The sequence below is a fragment of the Eretmochelys imbricata genome, chromosome 21 (assembly GCF_965152235.1).
Source record: "Eretmochelys imbricata isolate rEreImb1 chromosome 21, rEreImb1.hap1, whole genome shotgun sequence".
NCBI classification, from domain to species: Eukaryota; Metazoa; Chordata; order Testudines; family Cheloniidae; genus Eretmochelys; species Eretmochelys imbricata.
In genome coordinates, this window is record NC_135592.1 from 7,153,454 (window position 1) to 7,175,084 (window position 21,631).

The 21,631-nt window shown below is 46.7% G+C and overlaps 1 protein-coding gene across 1 annotated transcript in view; it reads right to left on the bottom strand.

Moving 5' to 3' along the window:
- TMCC2 (transmembrane and coiled-coil domain family 2) overlaps positions 1-21,256 on the bottom strand; it is a 67,366-nt gene extending 46,110 nt beyond the window's left edge. Inside the window, exons 1-2 of the mRNA XM_077839166.1 lie at positions 21,213-21,256; positions 6,964-7,470 (exon numbers count right to left, since the gene is read on the bottom strand). Of these exons, the coding sequence (XP_077695292.1) occupies positions 6,964-7,443 (480 nt within the window). The 5' untranslated portion in view covers positions 7,444-7,470; positions 21,213-21,256. The remainder of the gene's footprint in view (positions 1-6,963; positions 7,471-21,212) is intronic.
- Between the last annotated feature and the right edge of the window lie 375 nt (positions 21,257-21,631).

Below are 21,631 nucleotides of genomic sequence, written 5' to 3' on the forward strand. Positions count from 1 at the left end.
TGCACATTCACCCGGCCACTCCAGCCCTGTCCCGCCCCGCCCCACCCCACCGCTCGGCCAGTGCACCTGGAGCCTGACCTGCAGCACCCCTACTAGTTCATCCCCGGAACCTCATCCCAGCATACAGCAACCCTTGTTAGTCCAGCCCAGAACCCCAAAGCACCACAGCCCGGACCTGCCACCTACCCGATGCACCTGAATCCAGACCTGTATCACCATCACCCCTTTGCTATTCCAGGCCTCTCCACCTCCTCAGCTCTGTCCACACACTTCAGTCTCCATCTGCAGCCATTCCTACTCTTCCAGACCTGGGACCCTCACCTCACCTCTGCCTGGCAGCAGCCTATGTTTCGAATCCTGGCCCACTCCCCACAGCTCTGCCAATTCACTCCAATCCTGACCATCTTTTCTTCCTCTAGGTCTGACCCCAGCCTATTCACATACCCAGCACTGCCCAAGTATCTCAACCCAGGGCTGCTATTCGAGGTCCCAGCTGTTCCTGAGGCCAAACAGTGTTGCCCACTCTTGCGATTTTTGGTCTTTTTTCTTAAAGTCCCAGCTCCTGGAGTCATGTTATCCCATGAGAATCTCAGCTTTCATCTAAAGCAAAAATAAGTTTCCAGCCCTCATGACTGCGGAGAAAAGCTTGAACATAGGAACCCTAAAGGCTCAAAACCCAGAAGGCAAATCAAAAGAACCCAAACTATATTATTTTTAAGCCATGTTCCTGATTTTTGAGGGGCAGACTAGTGAGTTTTGGGGTTGGCGATGCTGCTGTGTGAGCGAGTGGCATTTCAGTTATGTCTGCCGATTGTGCAGCTGAGACCACCAAAATCATGACATGAGAGCTCCTGAATCCGCTTTGAACCACAGATCCCAGAGTGACAGTTTGGTGCACTGGGCAACTGCGCCTGAGAATGAAGTGAACAATAAACTCATCTTCTCCTCCCAGTCCCTCTGAGGCAACAGAGCTGAAAGCTGCTCCCAAGTAACGAGCATGTGTCTTTTCCCTCACCGGCTGCACTTTGTCCTCAGAGTGCTGTGCAGCTGTGTTAATCTGCACTGTTTCATAATTAAGACGGCTAAATGCTAGATGGAAAGATCATCCTCTCTATTAGCTATGTGCAAAGCAATTTAAAAATCACTTTGGACAGTCCCAATTTGCAGCCACTTACCCTGTCTGCATACTTCTGTTGGCTGTGTTTATTGCTGATCCAGGATGAAAGCCTTCAGAAAATCTCGGCTAACAGGTGCCTGAGGTCTGGAGGTAGGAGACTCAACCCCCTACCCTGTGTGCTTGATCCTATACCATGTAGGCAGGAAATACTTCATGCACTGTGCTGAACAGGCCAGGGGAGTGTGGGGGACCTGGATCTCGCATTAATGAGATGCTGCCACAGGAGCAGGAGAGAGGCCTGAGATAGGGGCATGGCGCTTAGCGCCCATTAAGCAGGATATGGGTCCCATATGAGACACATCCAGGCCCACGCCCCCTTTTTAAACCTTTCCAAGTAAGAAAGTGGGCATGCAAGGGGCGGGCATGCTCAATGCACTGTGTTACACATCGCACACAACCTTACATAGCCTCTGCTCATGCACAACACCACCCTGCATTCCCTGCTGAGCCTGGTGCTAAGACTTCCGGGATCAAGGCCTGTATGCAACACCAAGGATGTAAGGTCTTTGGGGGTCGCTGGATTGATTTATTAACTGTGCACCCCATTCAGTAGCTCATGCCAAGCTGGCTGCATCGTAATAACAAACAACTAATAATAAAAGAAAGAAAGAAAATAATAAAAAAACCTCATGACACCATGAGGGCTAACGATGGAAAGGATCTGAAGGACGTGACACAACAGAGAAATGGAAATGATCATTAGCTGGCCCTATAGCACTTTCCACTCCTCCCCTGCATGCCTGGCTGCTGGGATGGAACATGGTCCATTTTCCCTTTCTCCCCACTCCTCCTGGATGCTTGTGGGGGCAGAGTGGAGTGGCAGGGGTTCCAATGTATCTGCTCAGCTCTATCCTGCCAAATGCTAATTTTTTCAGTAGGAAGCAGTCTCATGATAAGTAAGTTCCTTGGGACAGAGATTTCTGGTACAGTGCCCAGCACAGTGTGGCCCCAATCCTGACTGTGGTCTCTGGGTCCTGCTATGATAATAAAAAAAATCTGTGCTCTCTCTCTTTCTCTGTCTGGGACCCAGAATTTCATCTTTAAAACAACTGGCTATAAATGCAGCCCTTGCTTATCCCAATCTCTTCCAGGCAAATAAACAAGCTGGCGTTCTTGATGTCTTTCCAAGCTCGGACACATTGTAGGAAGAGCCAGTGGTTCTCCAGGTCTTCTGCACCAGGCAGACACAGCTGTTTGTTTACAGTGAGAGAGAGGGAAAGTGAAGATTAAATGCAGGCATCAGGACTTCCAGGTTTTGTTCCCAGTTCTGGAGCAGATGTGATGTCTGATAGTTACAGCAGGGAACGGAGTCAGCCAGGATTCCTGGATCTTATACCTTAGTGTGGGAGACAGTGTGATCAGGAGATCACAGGAGATCAAGAGCCAGGATTCCTGGGTTCTGTTGTCAGCTCTGGGAGGGATGTGTTTCTGGTAGGTAGGGCTCAGGAATGGGAGTGAGGACCCATGGATTTGTCGAGAACAAATCACGCCAAACCAAACGAATTTCCTGCTTTGACGAGGTTACTGGCCTAGTGGCAAAGGGAGAAGAGGTAGATTCTGATTTTGACGCAGTCGCAACATGACTTTCTCATAAGAAAACTAGAGGTATGTGATGTGGATGAAATTACCATAAGGTGGGTGCAAAACTGGCGGAAAGATTGTACTGAAAGAGTAGTTATCAATGGTTTGCCCTCAAACCAGGAGGATGTATATAATGGGGTCCAGCAGGGGTATGTCCTGAGTCCAGTGCTATTCAAAATTTTCATTGAGGAGTTGGATAATGGAGGGGAGAGTATGCTTATAAAATCTGTGGATGATACCACGCTGGGAGAAGTTGCAAGCACTTTGGAGTACAGGATTAGAATTTTAAACAACCTCGACAAATTGAAGAATTGGTCTGAAATCAACAAAAAGAAATTCAAGAAAATTAAGTGCAAAGTACTGTCCTTAGGAAGGAAAAATCAAAAGCACAATATCAAAATGGGACTAGCTGGTTAGGCAGTAGGATTGCTGAAAGGGATCTGGGGCTTTTAGTGGATCATAACTTGAACATGAGTCAACAATGTAATGTACTTGGTAAAAAGGTTATTATTTTTATTGTATTAGCAGGGGTTTTGTACAAAAGACACAGGAGGTATCTGTCCTTCTCTGTTCACCACTGGTGAGGCCTCAGATGGAATACTGTGTACAGTTCTGGGCACCACATTTTAGGGAAGATGTGGACAAACTGGAGAAGGTCCAGAGGAGAGCCACAAAAATGAAAATCTGACCTATGAGGAAAGGTTGAAAGAAACTGGGCACGTATAACCTTGAGCAAAGAAGACTGAGGGGGGAACCCGATAACACTCTTCAAATAGGTTAAGGGCTGTTGCAAAGAGGAGGGTGAACAAGTGTTCTCCACGGCCACTGAAGGTAGCACAAGAAGTAATGGGCTTACTCTGCAGCAGGGGAGATTTAGGTTAGTTATTGGGAAATACTTTCCAACTATAAGGATTGCCCAATTTATGACCTACGGATGAAAAGCGCTGTGTAAGAGGTAGGTATTATTATGGTACGGGGCACTGCAAACACACAGAGTGAGATAGAGTCCCACCGCAACGAGTTTACAACCTAAAGAGACAACAGATAGGAGGGGAAACTGAGGCACAGAGAGGCAATGTGACTGCCCAGGTCACAGGCGGAGCTGGGAATAGTGCCCCAGTCTTCTGACACCCAGTCCAGTGCTCTATTGCATAGTCCATACTGTTCTTAATCATTGGGCTATAACCCATCATCGCGGCTGTTTAATTCCTCTCCTCTATCATGAGGGTATCTCCTCCTACTGGAGGGGAATGGACTGGATGATTTAACAGGCATTCTCCATTTACGATCCTATGGTAAATAACTGTATCTTTGACTCTGCTTCCCCCTGCCTGCCGCAGCTACTTTATAGGAAAACTTTAATCACGGAACAACGGGCAGCGTGTTAGAAAAAGCCATGGGGACAGATGGCTTAGCAGTCAAGTGACGTGGCACTCCTTGGGTGAAACGACCACGCAGTCCATTGTTCTCATAGCAGTTTGGGTCTCAAAAGCTGCTAAAGTCCTTATGCAGGATTTATACAGCTCTCCGCAAGATCCCCTTCTCTCTCCCACAAATCCCCTTCCCGGGAATATGCAACGGCACATTCCTCACCTTCATTTCACCCAGATACATGCCGAAACAGCCGGCAGCCACCAAAACCAGCAGGCTTGTTTAGTTAGGTTGAGCTGCTAGCTAGCATTAAAATTCATCTCACGGACTGGGATAATTACAGCAGCTTCCTCCTGGAAAGACATCCTCTTTCCAAAGGTGCTTGGGCTGCTCTACTTTTCAGCAGGGCTTTGTCAAACATGTGCGCTTTGAAGCTGTTGACAGGAAGGGTAGGGGGAGGCAATGGGCTAGGAGATCAGGATCTGGTATGTCAACTAGGCACTGTCTGAACTATTCACCTCATTGCTCTGGGGGATGGAAGGAGAGTTGTACATAAGACTTGAATCTGGTCCCACCAGAGCTATTGGGAGCAGGATTAGAATCTATCTCCGGGGAGCGCACAAATCTACCTCAGACTCTTCTCTCCCTGCTCCACAGGAACTAGTGGCCTGATGACACTCTCTACATGAGCGGCATTTACATCAGCGAACCCAACTTCCAACATCCCTTCAGCATATCTAGGTGTGCAGCTGATAAGGTTCACGCTATCTAGCTAAGCATTTGAGTGCACGCATGATTGGTATTTTGGTGCCAGGTTAGATATCAGGATGATAGACCTCCCCCGCAGAAATACCTCAGACAGAAAGAAATAAAATCTCTGCCTATCAGTGTACACCTGATATGGAGGCTGCTTAAGACCCAGTCCCTGAATCCAATCCTGCAAGGTGCTTGAGCCTTCAATTCTGGGTTTTGAAGGTGCAGGATCAAGCCCTATGTGCTGCCAGACCTCTCTGAAGAGCACTTGAAAAACCCTGTGAAGCAGAATCCCATTCCTGGCACCCAGGGGCCATGAGTGGCAGGGCAAAAGCTTAGAAACAGGACTTGGGTTGAAGATATCAGACTGAATATAAGGCGTACATTTTTAATGGTGACAGTAAATAGCCACTGGAGCAATTTACCAAGGGTTGTGGTGGAGTCTCCATCACTGACAATTTTTACATCAAATTGGAGGTTTTTCTAAACACTTTGATCTAGGGATTACTTTGGGGCAGTTCTCTGGCCTGGGTTACACGGGGGGTGTGTGTGTGTCAGACTAGATGATCACAGTGGTCCCGTCTGGCCTTGGAATCTATGAATTTTCACTCTCCGAATCAGCCTGCAGGCATAAGGCTGCAGATCTGGAGCCAAAGCCTGTCTCAGTTACACCCATGCACTCCCCAAAGAGGTTCACATGGCAGTAACTCAGGACAGAACGCTGTCGTGTAACGGAACACCCAGCCAAATAAGACCATGACTGCCCAACAAGCCAGCTGATAAGTTCATTAAATCAAAATGATTGCAAAGGCGGGATGAGTTATGAGTTAAAAATAGGCATTGAGGCCAACCCGAGGAGGAGGAGGAGAAATTATTGAACACATGATGGTCTCTTTATGAGCTAAAAGATTCCCGCCCAGGAGACTACAGGGATTAAGCAGGAGCCCACAGTCTGATATTAGCTGAGTGGCCACTATGTGAGCTATGAGAAGTGGCTGGTTATGGCGCATAAGGCTTTCTGGACAATACATCGACCTGAGCATGCTTCTGCAAACAAGCTGCAACCATTGGGGGAGGGGAAGGGGAAGATAAGTACATTCCTCCCCACCCAATCTTTTTACCTTTCTTCGTGAGGTCCTCAGTGTAACTGCAGGACTCATGCATTTTCCCTTCTGGCTCCCAGACACCCACTGACACCACCCCCCAGGTCCTACTGCATTGACTCAGGGCTGGTTGACAGCAAGAGGAATTGGATCAAACTCCTCCTGGCTACAAAGTTGCCTGGGAATCCCTGCACCTGAAATCACTGTCTGAAGGGATGACTGGCAGCTATGCTTCATGAAGGGGCTTTACAAAAACAGCAACACCAAGGGCAGCAGCTGGGGAGACCAGAAACTAACCACATCCGGACACAGCTTCCGTGCTTCTGTGTGTGTGTGTCCTTCTGAAAGATGATCCCAACACTCCCCACAAAGCAAGCAATGCCGCAACGTGGTCAGACAGGGTACATGCAGGGGGCAGCGCAGGCTGAGTACCTCTCTACAGGATGCTGGCTGTGGCTGGCTGGCTGACTGTGTTGTACCCAGATATGATCCCATCGTTCTATACTCTTCCTGTTATAGGTTCTTGGGCCCCATGTCCTCTCTAGAGCAGACTCTAACAATCCCCTAGTTCACCTTCTGAACAAAGCGCGACCACTACATTAAAGACAGGGCCTATTAAGGGTGCTACAGGGTTTAATCCTACGGAGACGCTGGCAATTGCAGCCATCAGACAATCTCTTATTTCCTAGCATTAATGCCCAAAACAATGAGAGTCACAGTGGCAACCTGCCTGGAGCCTGAGGAACACACCTAATTTCCTTACAATAGAGCAGACGGCAGCTCCTGCATCTTTAATGTGGAGATACTGCCCATGAATACGGCAGGTACGTGGATCAATAAACACCATTGTGTGCTGGGACTGGCCTCTGTATTAAAGATGGGGCCACAGCATGGTAGAACTCTGCAGGCCATATTTGATTTCTCGCGGGGAGTGGGCCAGGCACTCCCAGGCTTACGTCTTTCCACGGTTAGCCCTACCTTGTCGGCGAGGCACTCCGACTCCTCCGGGAGGAGGTACACAGCCCCACTTTCAGCCAGCAAGATGGCGGTGTCTGTGGCAGATGAAGACCTTGGCCGGCCCTGGTGCTGATGCAGTATGGCTGTGAGGCTACTATCCTGGGGAGCCTTCCGGACCAGATGCGGGCTGCCTTTCTGGGGATCAAGGGAGCTGCTTTTGCTCCGGCGGCTGCCGCTGTGCAAGCTGCTCCCTCTCTTGATGGACGGGCGGGAGCGGATCTGCTGCAGCACCCTGTTGAAGGCAGTGGGGCGTACAGGGAGGTCGTGGAGGGACATGGCATAGGAGACACGGTGCATCTCTGGCGAGCGTTCCTTCTCATCAGGGGAGTCGTGGTCAGACATCCCGTAGTGCTGCGACAGAGAGTCCTGGGAGTTCTGGTGCTCTCGTTCCCGCGACCTGCGGCGACTGTGGAAAAGGTGCTTCAGGCCATGGCCAAACATGGAGCCTTCGGAGAGCTGCTGTATTTTCTGTGACAGAGGAGAGAAAACAAAGCACACGACCCACTATTATTATACCCTGGATTGTATGTCCCTGCTTTTAATCAGTCCATATACAGCAGCTAGATAGTACGGTGACGGAATGACAGATGAAAAATACCCTTTATTGACATTACAGCCCTGGGGCCAAATTGTCCACTGGGGTAAAGTGGTGCAACTTCAGTGAAATCCACTAAATAACACTGGGATCGTGTAAAAGAAGACACTGCTTCCCTGCATGGCTGGAGGGCTTTCAGAAGGCTGGGACTGTGTTGAACCTGGTCACTTCAGCATGTGCTTTAGAAAGATCTCACTGCTTACAGCAGTTCCTTGCAGCATGCAGGCACAACAACCTGAATGAAGGCTGGTGTGGCAGCTGTAACTCGACATCTCTGTGTTCTTCCCACTCAGGTTTTTCTTTTGCATGTCAGTTTCCCCAAACCCCCTATTTTTGCAGTTCTTCTCTGCCCTCCTTGCCTTTCAACCAGGATCCCTCTTCTCCCCATCCTGGGATGTCAAACCAACCAGATCCTAATGTTAGTGCCTTTCCCTTCGTCCAGTTCCCCATTGCACCCTTGAACCCCTCCTTCTTTTAGCAGAACATTACCATTGCCTCCCTCACTCGCACTATGCCATGGAGGTCCTGTTGCTTATCTCTGCTGGCAGAAGGGACCACCCTGCTCTTCCCAGATAACAGGTGCTAAGCTCTGCAGGCCTGTGAGAAGAACATGCCAGAGTCCCGTGAATAGCAGCACGCAGTGCTGCTATTGCCAAGCCTCCAGATCAGTTCAGGCTGCAGACATTTAAGTCAAACCTAGCTCTGATACACCTTGCAGGGGCCAGGGATGAGTTAACTCCTCTAGCTACCAGATACAGCATTGCACAACAGGCATTCTGGGCAGAGAGATTCTCCTTCCTTTGAAGCACTACACATTGGCCACCATGGGAGGCAGGATATTGGCCTTGCTAGACTGATGGCCCTATACGCTTATGTAACAGCACCAACAGTCAGGGAGGGCAGCGTTGTGGTGCAGCAAGCGCGCCAGCCGCTGACTGTTCAGTAGGCTTCACTCTCATAGAAAGGAGCCAGTGACGATTCAAGATGAGGCAAGGTTATGGAAGAAGAGAGGCCAGAAACAATGTGGCATCTCTCTATAAAGATGACAAGGACACACGGTGAGTCGCAGCTCCACTCCGCTCAGCTGTGAATGGCTCCGATAGGATGTTCACTTCTTGTTAGCATCACAGCTCTGTGGCTCCACAAAACATCTGTTCCTGCACTTTCACTAGAGCTGGAATGCACCAAAGACTAGTCAAGGTGGTTCAGTGCTCAGTAATACTTAACAGCTAGCACTTACCCAGTCCCTTATGAACTTCTCCTAAGTCAGCCGCAGTGCGCATCTCTGCAGCATTAATCCCATTTCACAGGAAGGATGAGCAAGAGGGAAAAAGGCTACCCGGCTCTCCCAAAGCAACAGAGGGCATAAGGATCAGAGCTGGGATTAGAACGCCACAGTCCCGATTCCCAGCCCTAGACTCAGGTATAAAGTCATGGCTTATTTCCGCTCAATGTATAAGACAGTGGCTGCTCTGTAAAGTCCCACCGAGGTTCCCACCCTGGCTTTGTGCATACTGCCGGTAGCGAGGTACAAAGGCCCTTTCAGAGTAGAGGGGCCCAGAAGGCCCCATTCCAGTGAGCTGAAATGAACAAAGGCCTGGGAAATGGTCTGGTAGTGGAAGAGAGGAAGCAGTTCTGGGGAATTAGGAGTTGGATGGGGGAAAACCCAGGCACACTGTTCCTTTAAGGGCTTGGGATCAGCAGCCCTGTAATAAAGGTTGGGTTAGGGCTCCCCTCCCTTCCAGCCAATTAGGAGGAGTGCATTGGAGGAGGGCAGTATATAGTCTGCCTTCTCCAGCAGAATAAGGGAGATGCTGGCAAGAGGAGATTGCTAGAGCCATAAGGTCAAGCTCTAGGGAGAGACAGTGATGAGCTGTGACAGAAGAGCTCAGTGTAGAGCCAGAGGTAAGTGTGATCCTTTGGTTTTCAGTGTTGGACTTTATTGGTGGAAATGTTTTCAACTGTTTGTGGTCACTAAACCAGCCCCAAGTAGAGGCTTGTAGGACTTATAAGAAAGGTTGTAGGGAGGTCTGTAAGGGGCCCTGGAGAGGGAGGATTCTCCCTGAAAAGGGAATTCTGACTATGAGAGACTACTCAGTAAGAAGCAACCTTGTTAAATGCCCCATCCAAAGACTTCAGGCACTAATTCTCCAGTTTTACCTATGCAATCTCACTAATTTCAAGGGTGTTTCATAGGTATTGCAGTGAGGAAAATTTGACCACTTGGCTGTATTTTAGCCATGAAGTGGAGAAGAGAACTGGCTCCATGGTGAGGAAAGAACAGTTTGGGATATACAGGTATAGATTTTTTTTTTAAAAGCTAAATCTTAGAGTCAATGTGACAATTTCTCACAGCCCTGTAAGGATTCTTACTCTTAGCACAAGCCCCAGGAAAAAGAATGAGGCTGTTCTTCCTAATGATTTCTGATGATCAAACACATCTGTGAGGTTTCTCTACAGAACCTTTGGAAGGGTTACCATGTAAGGGCCTGATCCCGCTATCAGATCTGCACAGGAGATCCCCTGTGTCCCTACAGAGTCCTGGTGAAATCAAAGATCATCTGGGCAGGCACAGGGATGCAATGCCAGGACTGAAGGATTGGGGTCTAATTCACCCCTCCTGGAGCCCAGCTGGCAAACCCACTTTTCAGGCAGAATCTTGTCACACCATGGCTAAGCTTGCAGAAGGAAACTTGGCCACCATCCCTCCATGCCCATTGCAAGGCATGATAGGTTCTAAATTACAGATCCACTCCTGCAGGCCTTCCTCAGGCAAAACCCTAATCTTCTAAGGCAACCAGCCACCCCAGAGGTGCTTATTTGTGATACCTTTATTCATTTCAGGGCAGATCCTCCACGGGTGTAAACTGTCCTAGCCCCACTGAAGTCAATAGAGCTATGACAATTTATACCAGTTGAGGATTTTTCCCCTAAACTGTGAGTAGCTCCACTGAAGTCAATGGAAATACTTGGAGTAAAGCATTACCCACTATGAATAAGAGCATCTGGCTTTCATTTTTTTTACTTCTTGCATAACAAACTCCAGTAAAAGCCAATAGGAGTTTTCCCCAGGTAAGGGGCTCAGTGGGGGGGGGAAAAAAAGGACCCAGGAATTAGCCCAAAATAAGTAAGTTCAGCTAACCATTTTCTCTGAAAAGTTCATGCAATCCCTGAAATCTTCACTGTATGACTGCAACATAAAGGAAAAGAACATAAAAATAAAAACCCAACCTTTTCTTTAGCTAGAAAAACTAGTTACTAGTAGCTTTTTTTAAACTTTGCTGCCAATGCATGACAACGCACCACCTGTCCTGATCAACATGCTCCAGATATTAAACAGCTGGAGTTCTGTCAATGTGCTCTTCCACTTCTTGAAACACAGACTGCAACTGTCTATGCCTCGTAAGATTAAACTGCAGCTTGTGGTCCAAGTGGAAGAGGTGAGCAGCAACCTGGAGACTGCAAAAGGCTCCTCACACTGCACAAGATTGTTCCAAGACATTCTTCTTGTATGGGACACCCATTTATTCGTGCCCAGAGACTACAGGTATTTAAACAGGTGCTCAGTTTCTGACATTAGCTGGGTGGCCACTATGTGTGAATTATAAAAAACAAAACAAGCTGGTGCCTTTCTGCATGATATATCAGTTTGGTCATGCATTGCTTGGCTATTCGCAATAGCTACAGAAAAGAACTGGTAATGGGATATAGCAGGCAAGATTCTGATCTTGAAGCTTGTCTACAAGGGGAGCTATTCCAGAATAGCTATTCCTAATTAACTGCATGTGTGGATGCTCTTATTGTGGAACAAGAGCGCCTTATTCCAAATAAAAGTGGATTTGGAATCCACTTCCTACCTTATTCTGGACTAATTTTCAGGTGTAGAAAACTCCCTGGTTACACCAGTAAAAAGCCAGAGTGACTCCACTGGAGTCAACGTAACGCCCAGATTTCTACCTGTTTAAGTGAGATCAGGATTTGGCTGATTGCCTTCAACCTCCACATCACCAATTCATATCCAGCTAGTGACTGACTGTTGCTGCCACTGGATGGCTGCTCAGTGACCTCTGTGAAATGAGCTTGTTGGGTTTCAGTCCAGCTACCAGTAGGTCGGATGATCCCATCTCACAACCCACCATTCTCATTGACTGGGGGCTGAATGAGCTATGGTAGCTAGATTATCCTCTCACCCCTCAGGGCAGCATCTCTATATCCATTCAGGCCTGAGGCTTGTTGGCAGGACAATGTGAGGGAAGCCTGCTGTGTCACTGCCTGTGTGGTCTCTGCTTTGAGGCTAGTCTGAGCACTTCAGTGCAGTATTGAAATCTTACCCTATGGAGGCAATGGGAGTCTTACTAGTTACTTCAGTGAGGCCAGAATTTTGCCCCACGACTGCTGATGTGTCACTTTCACCTACATGCACATTTTCTCCTGCCTGAAAAGATGATGTGATGTGGGCTCAGAACCAAGAGCTGCTTTTAGCAAAGCCACCAAATTCTGGAAAGGCAGCTGTGTTTGCAATACAAATTCTACAGGAACTTGCAGGTGACTGCAATATTTCATGGCTGGCCAAAACAAAAACCCTGCAAAAAACCCAAAACTGTTTATAAACCAGAGTCTAAGTCCATAATCCTTCTGCTTCTGATATTTACAAGAATCAGAGTGATAACTAGAGAGAACTACAGCACTAGCCACTACAATTACACCATAGCACAAATTTTAATCCTCTCATTATCCAACCATCATGCAGATATTCCTGAGGTTCTACCTGAGAAAAATGTAACAAATCCGCTGTGCTGTCTCTACTTCAGGAAATCGTGATCTAAAGTTTATTCTAGTTAGTTTCTATGGAAACAGAGACAGCATTAGATAACCATAAACCCACAGATTTTTACCATTCGGATAGAAGGTTTGTTTGCCCTTTAGAAGCTCCCTGGAAAAAGAAATGACCAGCCTGCATGCTTTGAAAGTAACAAAGAAAATAAAAGGAGGCTTTGAGAAAGGAGGGAGAGAATAAAAGTAACTTTGACAGCATCTAGGAGTTCCAGTTATATCAGTTTTTCCACTGGATACACAAGGCCCGTATCTTCCACTGATGTACACTGGCATAGCTATAAAGATCCAATGGCGTTAAACCAGTTTACATCAGGTAAAGATCTGGAGTGAAATCCTCTACCACTGATGGCAATGGGAGTTTTGCCATTGATTTCAATGTGGCAGGATTTCACCCCTGACCTACAGCTTTTTCAGTAGGTTCTAAGCATAAAAAAATCATTTTGACCTAAAACTGGTCCTAAAAGTCATCCTGGTGATTACATCATCCCAAATTTTTGAGGGGCTGTACCCACAGGATGCTCAAAGGAGATCTGCATGCAGAGAAAGTCAGAATCATGTATTGTGTTGGATGGGGTAGATTCAGTGCTACATTGAAGTCTTGTAAAAGTAAAGGAATTTACAAGGAAATTGATCAAAATAAGTAAAAAAAAAAAAAAATTCTGTTTTTAAATATGTGTGAGCCAAAGCTTTGAGTCCTTCGGTTTTTATTCAGTTTTTAGTTGGTTAAAACTTCCACTTGTTTCCAGTGACTTTTGCCTCAGTAAGGACTTGAGGGTTTGGCCCTATATACTTTAATCTGAAAGGAATAGAAAAGAATAAAGCAACTGTTCACTAGAGTCTTGTTTAGAAATAGGTTGGGAAATGGCTGGTGCTCATATGTCGGAGAAAACAACTTTGTTTTTCACAACTTAACTTTACAGATGACTAGCCCAGAAAGCAGAATAAGCCAATTTAACAAACAAAAAAGCCTTTAAAAAGTGAGCAACATAGGCTGAGACAGTGGGTGGCCAAATCGTCTTAGAAAAATCTCCATCATAAATCTTTATAGACTATGGTGACTTTAGAGATTGTTTCATAAAGGAATTAAGATTCTGAAGTCTTCATGCTGAAGTTTGATATAGTTTGATATATCATCCAAAATATCTATGAATCAAGGCCAAAAAATTCATGGCAATCTGTTTGGTTTAAAAAAAATCCACTGTTTCAAAAAGTGACTAATGTACAAATCTCCATGACAGATCTCTTAGGCTTCAGATCTACCAATTATGCCTTGGGCTTTTTTCAGTACAAAGGCCCTGATTCTCCTCTCACTTACACCAGTTTGATTCTATTGACTTCACAGGAGTTACTCCTGGTTTACACCAGTGCGTGCATGAAAGGAGAATTGGGCCTGAATTGTTACTAGCTTTGGCAGGGTTAAATCAAAGGTTTTCACCTTGTTTGAAAATGGTTCTGGATTAAAAATGGTGTTTCACCCTATTCTCCTGTTAACTATTTACACATTGATAACATTTTAACAACCAGTTTTATCAAACACAAATGAAGAAACAGGAGGAATTTTGTAAATACTAAGGGACTGCTGGAATTTCAGATATCTTATCAGTCACTATCTGAACCTCCTGGTTGTGTATTCCTTTGTATACCTAAATCTTTCAATCAAGATCTGCGGCAGTGGCTCAAAGCACAGCCTTCATATACCATGTAAGTCCCACTTTATTTCTTTAATACAATTAATATCACCTAGAGGCTCCAATCAAGACTGGGCTCCCAGGGTGGTAGGCACTGTACAGACACATAGTGAAAGATGCTTCCTTTTCCAAAGAGCTAAACAGAAACCCACAGGCGAGGGAAACTGAGGCACAAAGAGGAGAAGGGACTTGCCCAGGTTCCCACATCATGTGTTTGGCAGAGCTAGGAACAGAATGCAGGTTTCCTGACTCCCAGCCCTATGATCTATCCACTAAGCCCTGCTGCTCTCCTGTCTTCGTTGGGACTTAAATTGTATAGACAGACTCCGGTGCTGGTGCTCTCACAGGGGCAAATGCCATCCCAAATAGAGGACTTAGTTCTTTAAGACCATTTCAGATTGCGTGTGCATGGACAACTAACTCAACCCTAACCCTGAGAGGTCGGGGGCCAGGCCAATCTAGGAATAGCTAGCAACTCTAGTGGAAAATCAGACGGGCCCTATTAAATATTTCAAATGGTCTCTGAGCTTCTGCTGGTGGCTCAATTGGTCCCCACTGGTCTCTTGCAAGTTTCAGCTGGAGGATGGGTAACCCCAACAGAACCACTGATCTCTTCCAAAATGTTGCTGACCAATTGGACAGAGTGGAAATTTTTCCACATGGAAATTCAATTAGCTATTGCTGATGCCTATGCCATGCCTATCCTTCGGAAAGCCAGGTGCCAGCACTCAGCAGTCTGCTCCCTTTCACCAGCTCCACCTTCATATGGGAAATAAAAAAGATGGCAGTGACTTAAACAGTACAGAGCAATGGGTATATACACATATATTATCCAAAACAAGACACTCCTGTATGCACGCTTCTCCCCCAGGGGAGAGGATGAGAGAACAAATGTGACAGATGTAAATCACACTGCTTGGTGCATTACTGGAAGGTGCTGATACTCCTGTAATGAGCACAGTATAAGAATCTATATAAAAATAGAATCTTTAGCACCTGTAATTTATTTTTCAGTAATGCTGTGACCTGCTCAAACTCCAAACTTGGAGTGAAATTTGAAGAAGGGCTTCAAAGCAATTCAGACTTTGACCATGTCCCCTTCTCCTGCCCCATGCATTAAAACAGCTAGATCTGTATCCTAAAGAATGCAATTCCTCTCAACGCACAAGCATTTCACCCTCTCCTGTCACCTATTTGTTTTCTGAACTGACTCCAAAGAAATTAAGAATCAAACTTTTCCTTGCTGAGGGGTGAAAGCAAGGCTGGCTTAACTGCTTGGATGATGATGAATATCATAGGTGCGTTTAAGCTGAATGCACCTGTATTTTCATTGTCCGAGGTACAAGCAGGTCAATTGCCCTGGTTCTGCGGCTGAATGCAGCCTCTCTACTGTTGAATGTACTAGACCTATCCAGAACACTGTTGGCTTCAGTGGAATGTTCTTAATGGACAAAGGTGAGTTCCTGAACCGCAAGGGACATTCAAAGTGAGCAGTAGCAGGGGGCGTAATGTGTAAAGGGGATTCACGGTTCTAAACCTGACCACATGTGTGAAATTCTCCCCTCTGCAGCCCAAGACCTGTGCACCATCCCCCCAGCTCCCTCTGGAAGGCTCAAAGGGGATTGTAGTGGCACAGGGTTTTGTGGCCGCTCGCTGCATGGGGTGAATTTCATCTTGTGTGAGGTCACGTGCATGAAAGGAGAACGTGAAGGAACAACAGCATGTTGATGAGCCCAAGAGATCTGGGATCCTGTGGAAGGTTCAGTTAACCTGAGGCCTCCTCCTAGATGAGGCATGTAGATACATTTTGCCAGTAAGCCCCAGTGAGGCCTTTAACAATGAAAGCATGGAAATGTTAATGCTCACGAACGCGAGAGGCTGATATGTAGAAGCACAGTGCAAGCTTCCATCAATGCAACACCATCCTGAGCCAGGAAAGCAAAACAGGGCTTCCCCCTACAGAGACTGCAGCACCACAGGGCAAGGTACTTTTGCTTTTGGCTGAGACCACCCACACTCATATCATTTGATGTAATTCACATTTGAACCCAGAACCTCTAGATGTGTGAAATGAACTCGGGTGCCACCCTTTTAATCTACTCCATGCCTCCCCACACCCAATGAGCAAGACTTCAACTGATGTAGAGTGTGGTTAGTTGGTTATAGCAGGGAACTGCGAGTCAGGAACCCTGGGTTCTCTTCCTGGCTCTGTCACTGACTTGCTGTGTGACTTTAGGCAAGGCACTTCCTGTCTCAGTGTCCCTATCTGTAAAATGGGGATGATGATCATCATTCAGACATACCTCCCCACGCTATGTGAGCATGAATTATTAACGCTTGTAAAGTGATTTGAGATCCTTGGTTGAAACATGATGTGGAAGGAAAATGTCATCATCATTATTAATTAACTGCCTGGAGTTCTTGCCTCTGAGCAGTGTGAATCGTTAGAGAACCTACTCACACCCTCACACTTTTGAAACCGTGGTTGACATTAGCCAGGGTCATGCAGCACAATCCCCTCTATGTGCATGAGAAAGAGGCAGAGGGAATTGGAAAGGTCTGTGCCTAAGTGTGCTAAGCAGCATCTGATAAATCAGACCATTCCAGTGACCAAGGTACTTCTGTTCAGACCATTTGACTGCAGGGACATTCAGGTAACTTGGGGGCAGGGACTTAACTTACCTTCATGGTGTCCTTTGAATGGCTGATGCAAAGGAGTGAATTCCAACATATGGGGGGGTGATGGCTTTTGTGGGGGAGGAAGGAAAAGTGTCTTATCTTCCCCCTCTAGGCAACCCATAGGTTGGGAGCATTGATAGTCTCTGGCTGGAACTGCAATGAGGGGCCTTGTAAGGCTCTCTAGGAGGGGAATCTGGAAGAGGGGGACTCTTGGCAGGTTCCTTTGTGGGGTCCAAACCCACACGACACAGACCCACACGAATAAGGAATAAAAGAGCAAGAGTAAAAGCTGAGTACAAAGTTCAGGGTTTGGCCCCAATGAGCATTTTTCCCTGGGTAAAGTCTAGGTTCCAACTGAGTTTAGCTTTTAGGGTTTGGCTCCACAGACCTGATCCAGTGCCCATGGAAGCCATTGTAAGTCTTTCCGTTGACTCCAATGAGCTTTGGGTAAGACTCTGTTTGCAAGGAGTCTAATCCTGATCTCACTCTAGGCCCAAACTGTCTCCTCCATTACAGCCAGGGAGCTGCCACTGATCCCATTGGGAGTTGCACCCAGGTGACCAGAAGCAAGGGCTTTGCCCTAGGAAGATGAATAATTCTGTCTTTAAACCATGCTACTACAAACTCATGTCACAGTGACAACACTAAACCGCAGCCCAGCCCACAGAGAATGAGACCTTACCTATGAAATCCTGCCCACAAAGTCAACCACCCCACCAGGGAAAGTCTGGGTAAAGAGCACCATGCCCTGATAGCAATAAACTGACCAAGCTGGAGGAGGTAAGTGCTAAAGTCTGTGATCCCCATCTAGGCACTGTCAACTTCAAGCCCAGATCCTCTGCTACGTCCAGCTCAGGGACTGCTCTAATCTATGCCAGCTGGTTATGGCTTCCGAAGGACTCCCCACCAGCCAGAGACTGCCACAGCTCAGCGTACTCTGGCTGCTCCCCTTGCCCCAGGATGGGGTGTGGTGCCAGAGCTGTCTACGTGGGCTCTGCAGAATTCCCCTGTAGCAGAGTGGGAATGTGCAGAGGGGATCTGGCTGCTTTCTGCTCCCTTCACACACTGGAGCAGCACAAAGCGGGTCTGTTCTAGAGCTCACAGAAGTCAATGGGAGGGTTTCCACGGGCTTGCAATCAGGACCAAGGAGAGGAGTGGAACTCTGGATGGAGCCTTCAGCTTTCCAGCTGCTCTTAACTTCCAAGGCCAAACACATGGAGGCATGGGGACCATTAAGATTGACATGGTGATGATTTTAGATCAAAACCATGGCTGCATTCAGCCCCTGGTTTCTGTGGCCATCAAATTCATCCAATTACAGACAAGAGAATATACACAGATCTTCACTGCCTGGGGAAAGGCAAGAATGAGATCTAAGGGGTAAAATGCCTTTATGATACATCCTCCCCCCCCAGGACACCCAGTCTACTGTCTCTTACAGTAAAAGATCTGAACAATTTCTTTGGCAGTATTTTGTACAGATTCAGCCTCTCTGCTGCAGAGCTCAGAAATATCTACCACCTAACATATTTTTAAGCAGAGTTATGTGTCCCACATCTGCTCTTCTTGCCAGGACTTTTTTTGGTCATGGGAAGCTTGCTCATACCAAAACAGCAGGGTTAATACTTGTGTAAGAAAATCTGCCATGCACTTGCAGTGAGGGGGGGACCAGAGAAGTAAGGAGACTGGCAAGAACAGAAAAGAGCCTATTGTTTCCAGGTTGCTAGCACAAATCCAGCATAGGCCACTGGTGACTGAAAGTTACCATCTGATCAGTAGCCTCTGAGATTGTTTGGAGGGTAGGTCTCAGTCCACAGCACAAAACCACCATAATTAGCGTAGCTGGTAGTCTCTCTGTACAGGAGCCAAGGGCTAAAAAAGCCATTGAGACTGATCTCACCTCTCAGCCCTTATAAGTAGCTGCTTCAGTTCAGGATGAGATGCACTAGCAGGTGACGGTGTGGGGCGGCTTGCCCCACTGTCTCTCCCTGTTGGATCTATTCTCTCATCCTCTTACCTCCCAGAACTATTCTCCATCCCTTCCTCTCACCTGCTTTCCCCCCTTCCTCTCTTAGGGGATCCTCCTGCCCACTTCTGCCTCTGCTCTGTTTCCCTAGTCCCGCCTCTTATGTTTCCTTCTCTCCTCATTTTTCTGCCCTACAGCATGAACATATCACTGCAGGCACAATCAGAACAGCTGAGCAGTTGGATCAGGTGTGCATGGAGCTGCTCCAATTGCCATGTAAGCCGAAGACCAAGTGTCTGTCAAAGGAATCAGCCAGCAAGAGCTACTTTAGAAGTGCTCTGGGTGAGTGAGGCTGCATGCCAGGTGAACATGCTTCTAAAAGCATGCCACTGTGGGCTCTGGTCATTTGTCTTACACATAGCTCTTAACAACTTCATTCATTGCTGTTTATAGGACAGCAGTGACAGGTGCATGTCATTACAGTAACTCCTAAAGCACAACAGCCACTGAAAAGAGCCAATAACAGAAGCCAAGAGCTCCACAACTCCAAGAAAGAGCAAGTATAACAACTAACCTTAAACTACCTAATGGACACGTTCACTTCACATCTGCCTTTGGGTAACTGGCAAACATTGGTACATATGGATGAAGCCATGACACCTACATACCGTTCATGGTTCACTGTGTGAACTTGGTCAAGCTGTTTAAACTCTCTGCCAGATCATCAGCAGATATAAATCAGTGTAGGTCTGCTGGAGCCAATGAAACTATGATTTATACAAACTGAAGCCCTTGCATTCTGTGCCTCAGCTTCCACATTTGCAGCTAATCACACATACCTTTGAAAAGCACTATAAGTTAAGTAGTATAATAATGAATGCATTACTAATTAACTAGGGAGGAGAACACGTTTTAGATGCAGTGAAATGTACAGCTGTGCAGGGAGATTTTGAAGTGCAGTTACAATCAGAATATTAGCCTCTGCAAAAATAAAGCAAGTCAGGTTTCCTATTTATCCCCTCTCTTTTTCAATGACTACACTCAGTACTGCTCATGTTTCAAATCAAAGGGGGGCTTGGCTAAATGTCAGTGCTGGAAACTCCACCTGGGACCTCCACCAGTGCCCTTTCTGCCTCTTGCATCACTACCAGTGACAAATAGGAACTGATTAGCCAGCAGCTCCAATGGTGATGTGCAAGACAAAACAGAACCCAGCTCTCTCTCCCAGAGCTGTACCAGCTCTGCAGTGCTAGTAAAAGCCTATTGTTGTAAGTATGACCTGAAGACCCCTCAGGGAGCAGCTCTGGGGAGTGAGAAGGGGGCATTTTTACCTAGTCATTGTTCTAACTGCAGCTGCACTTGAATCAACGCAGACAAGATATATGTTCTCTAGTTTAGCTCTGCAGAACCTGCTGCCGTGGGTTTTATTTAATGTGATCTGCTAAGTTCTTTCGCAGAATGCAGGCCCTGCCACATTTCCTCATCAAGAAAGGCCCACCTAAGCCACAGCTTCTGACCATGTTTAGCACCAAGCCAGATTCTGATTTCAATGCAATTGTATAACCTCATTTAAATCAATGGAGTTTCTCTGAATTTACACCAGTATAAATGTGGTCAGAAGTTGGTGTATAACTGTTCTTCTTCAGCACACAGTTTTTTTTTTTTTTTTTTTTTTAAAGAGAAACATCAATTTATAAACTCATGACTCTTACCCCTTGGCTCTTCATGTCCTATAAACCATAACCTTACCATCACCTGTAGCACCCACAATCAAAACCAAGGCCCACTTATGCTACTATAACTGCATATTAGAGCCAGCCCATGGTTTAAAGAACTTATCCTCTAATAACAATAACACCTAGCTCTTATTATACAGCACTTATCTGTAGGTTGCAAAGTGCTTTACAGAAGAGGGAACTCTCAATCTCCCCATTTTACAGATGGGAAAACAGAGGCACAAAATAGCAAAGTGATGTGCCTAGGGTCACCCAGCACACCAGTGACAGAGCCAGGGAAAGAATCCCAGTCTCAGGAATCCTAGCCCAGTGCTCTACCCACTGTGCCATCCTGTCTCTCGTAAGCACTATCCAGCCTGTGGCAAACTATTCCAGATGACTTTTATCTAGTACCATTGCTCAGCAGATCACATAATCTCCACAAAGCTGAACCCAATACCAAGCGCCCCTTTTATTTTTTTAAATAATCAAAGTTTTGGTGAACAGTCTTATAAACCCATAAAATACCGACACACATATATCTGCAGGTATGATCCGGGAGACCTAAAAGAAAATACTGTCATCATGTCAGGTCAATCATCGCTATTAAAGTAGAAAGTCAAGTTCCCATGTAAATAATAAGCCAATAAGGATCATTGGATGGAACTCTGGTTCTAGCTGCACACAGGAAAAACCCAAGTCTCTTTGTAATACCAGCTAGGGAGGCTTACCTTTAAATCAGGAGGCTTGCTCCGGGGAACAGGATGGGGAGCAGGATTCGGATTAGCAGCAGTGCCCAACTCTGACAGGGCAGAAGCGCAATCCCCAGGTTTAGCATCCATGGCAGCCAAGTTGGGGGCATCTTCAGCCCCAGCACAGTCCTCCTCAGGCTGCTGCAGCTCATCCGATGTGCACCTCTTCATGCTGACGAGGTGGGGTGGGAGGGCGATTTTGTACTTCCACTTCTTGAAGGAATGGCAGAGAAATGTAAATGAAAAGCAGGAAGGGGCGGGTGGGAGGAGGGAAAGGAACCAGAGGAGCCTTGGTCAGTGCCCAGACAAGCTCACTTCACCTGGGAGAGGAAGGCAGGCCACAAACAGGGGCTGGGGAGGAGAATCCTTTATCCAAACTCATTGCATGGGGTGGAGGG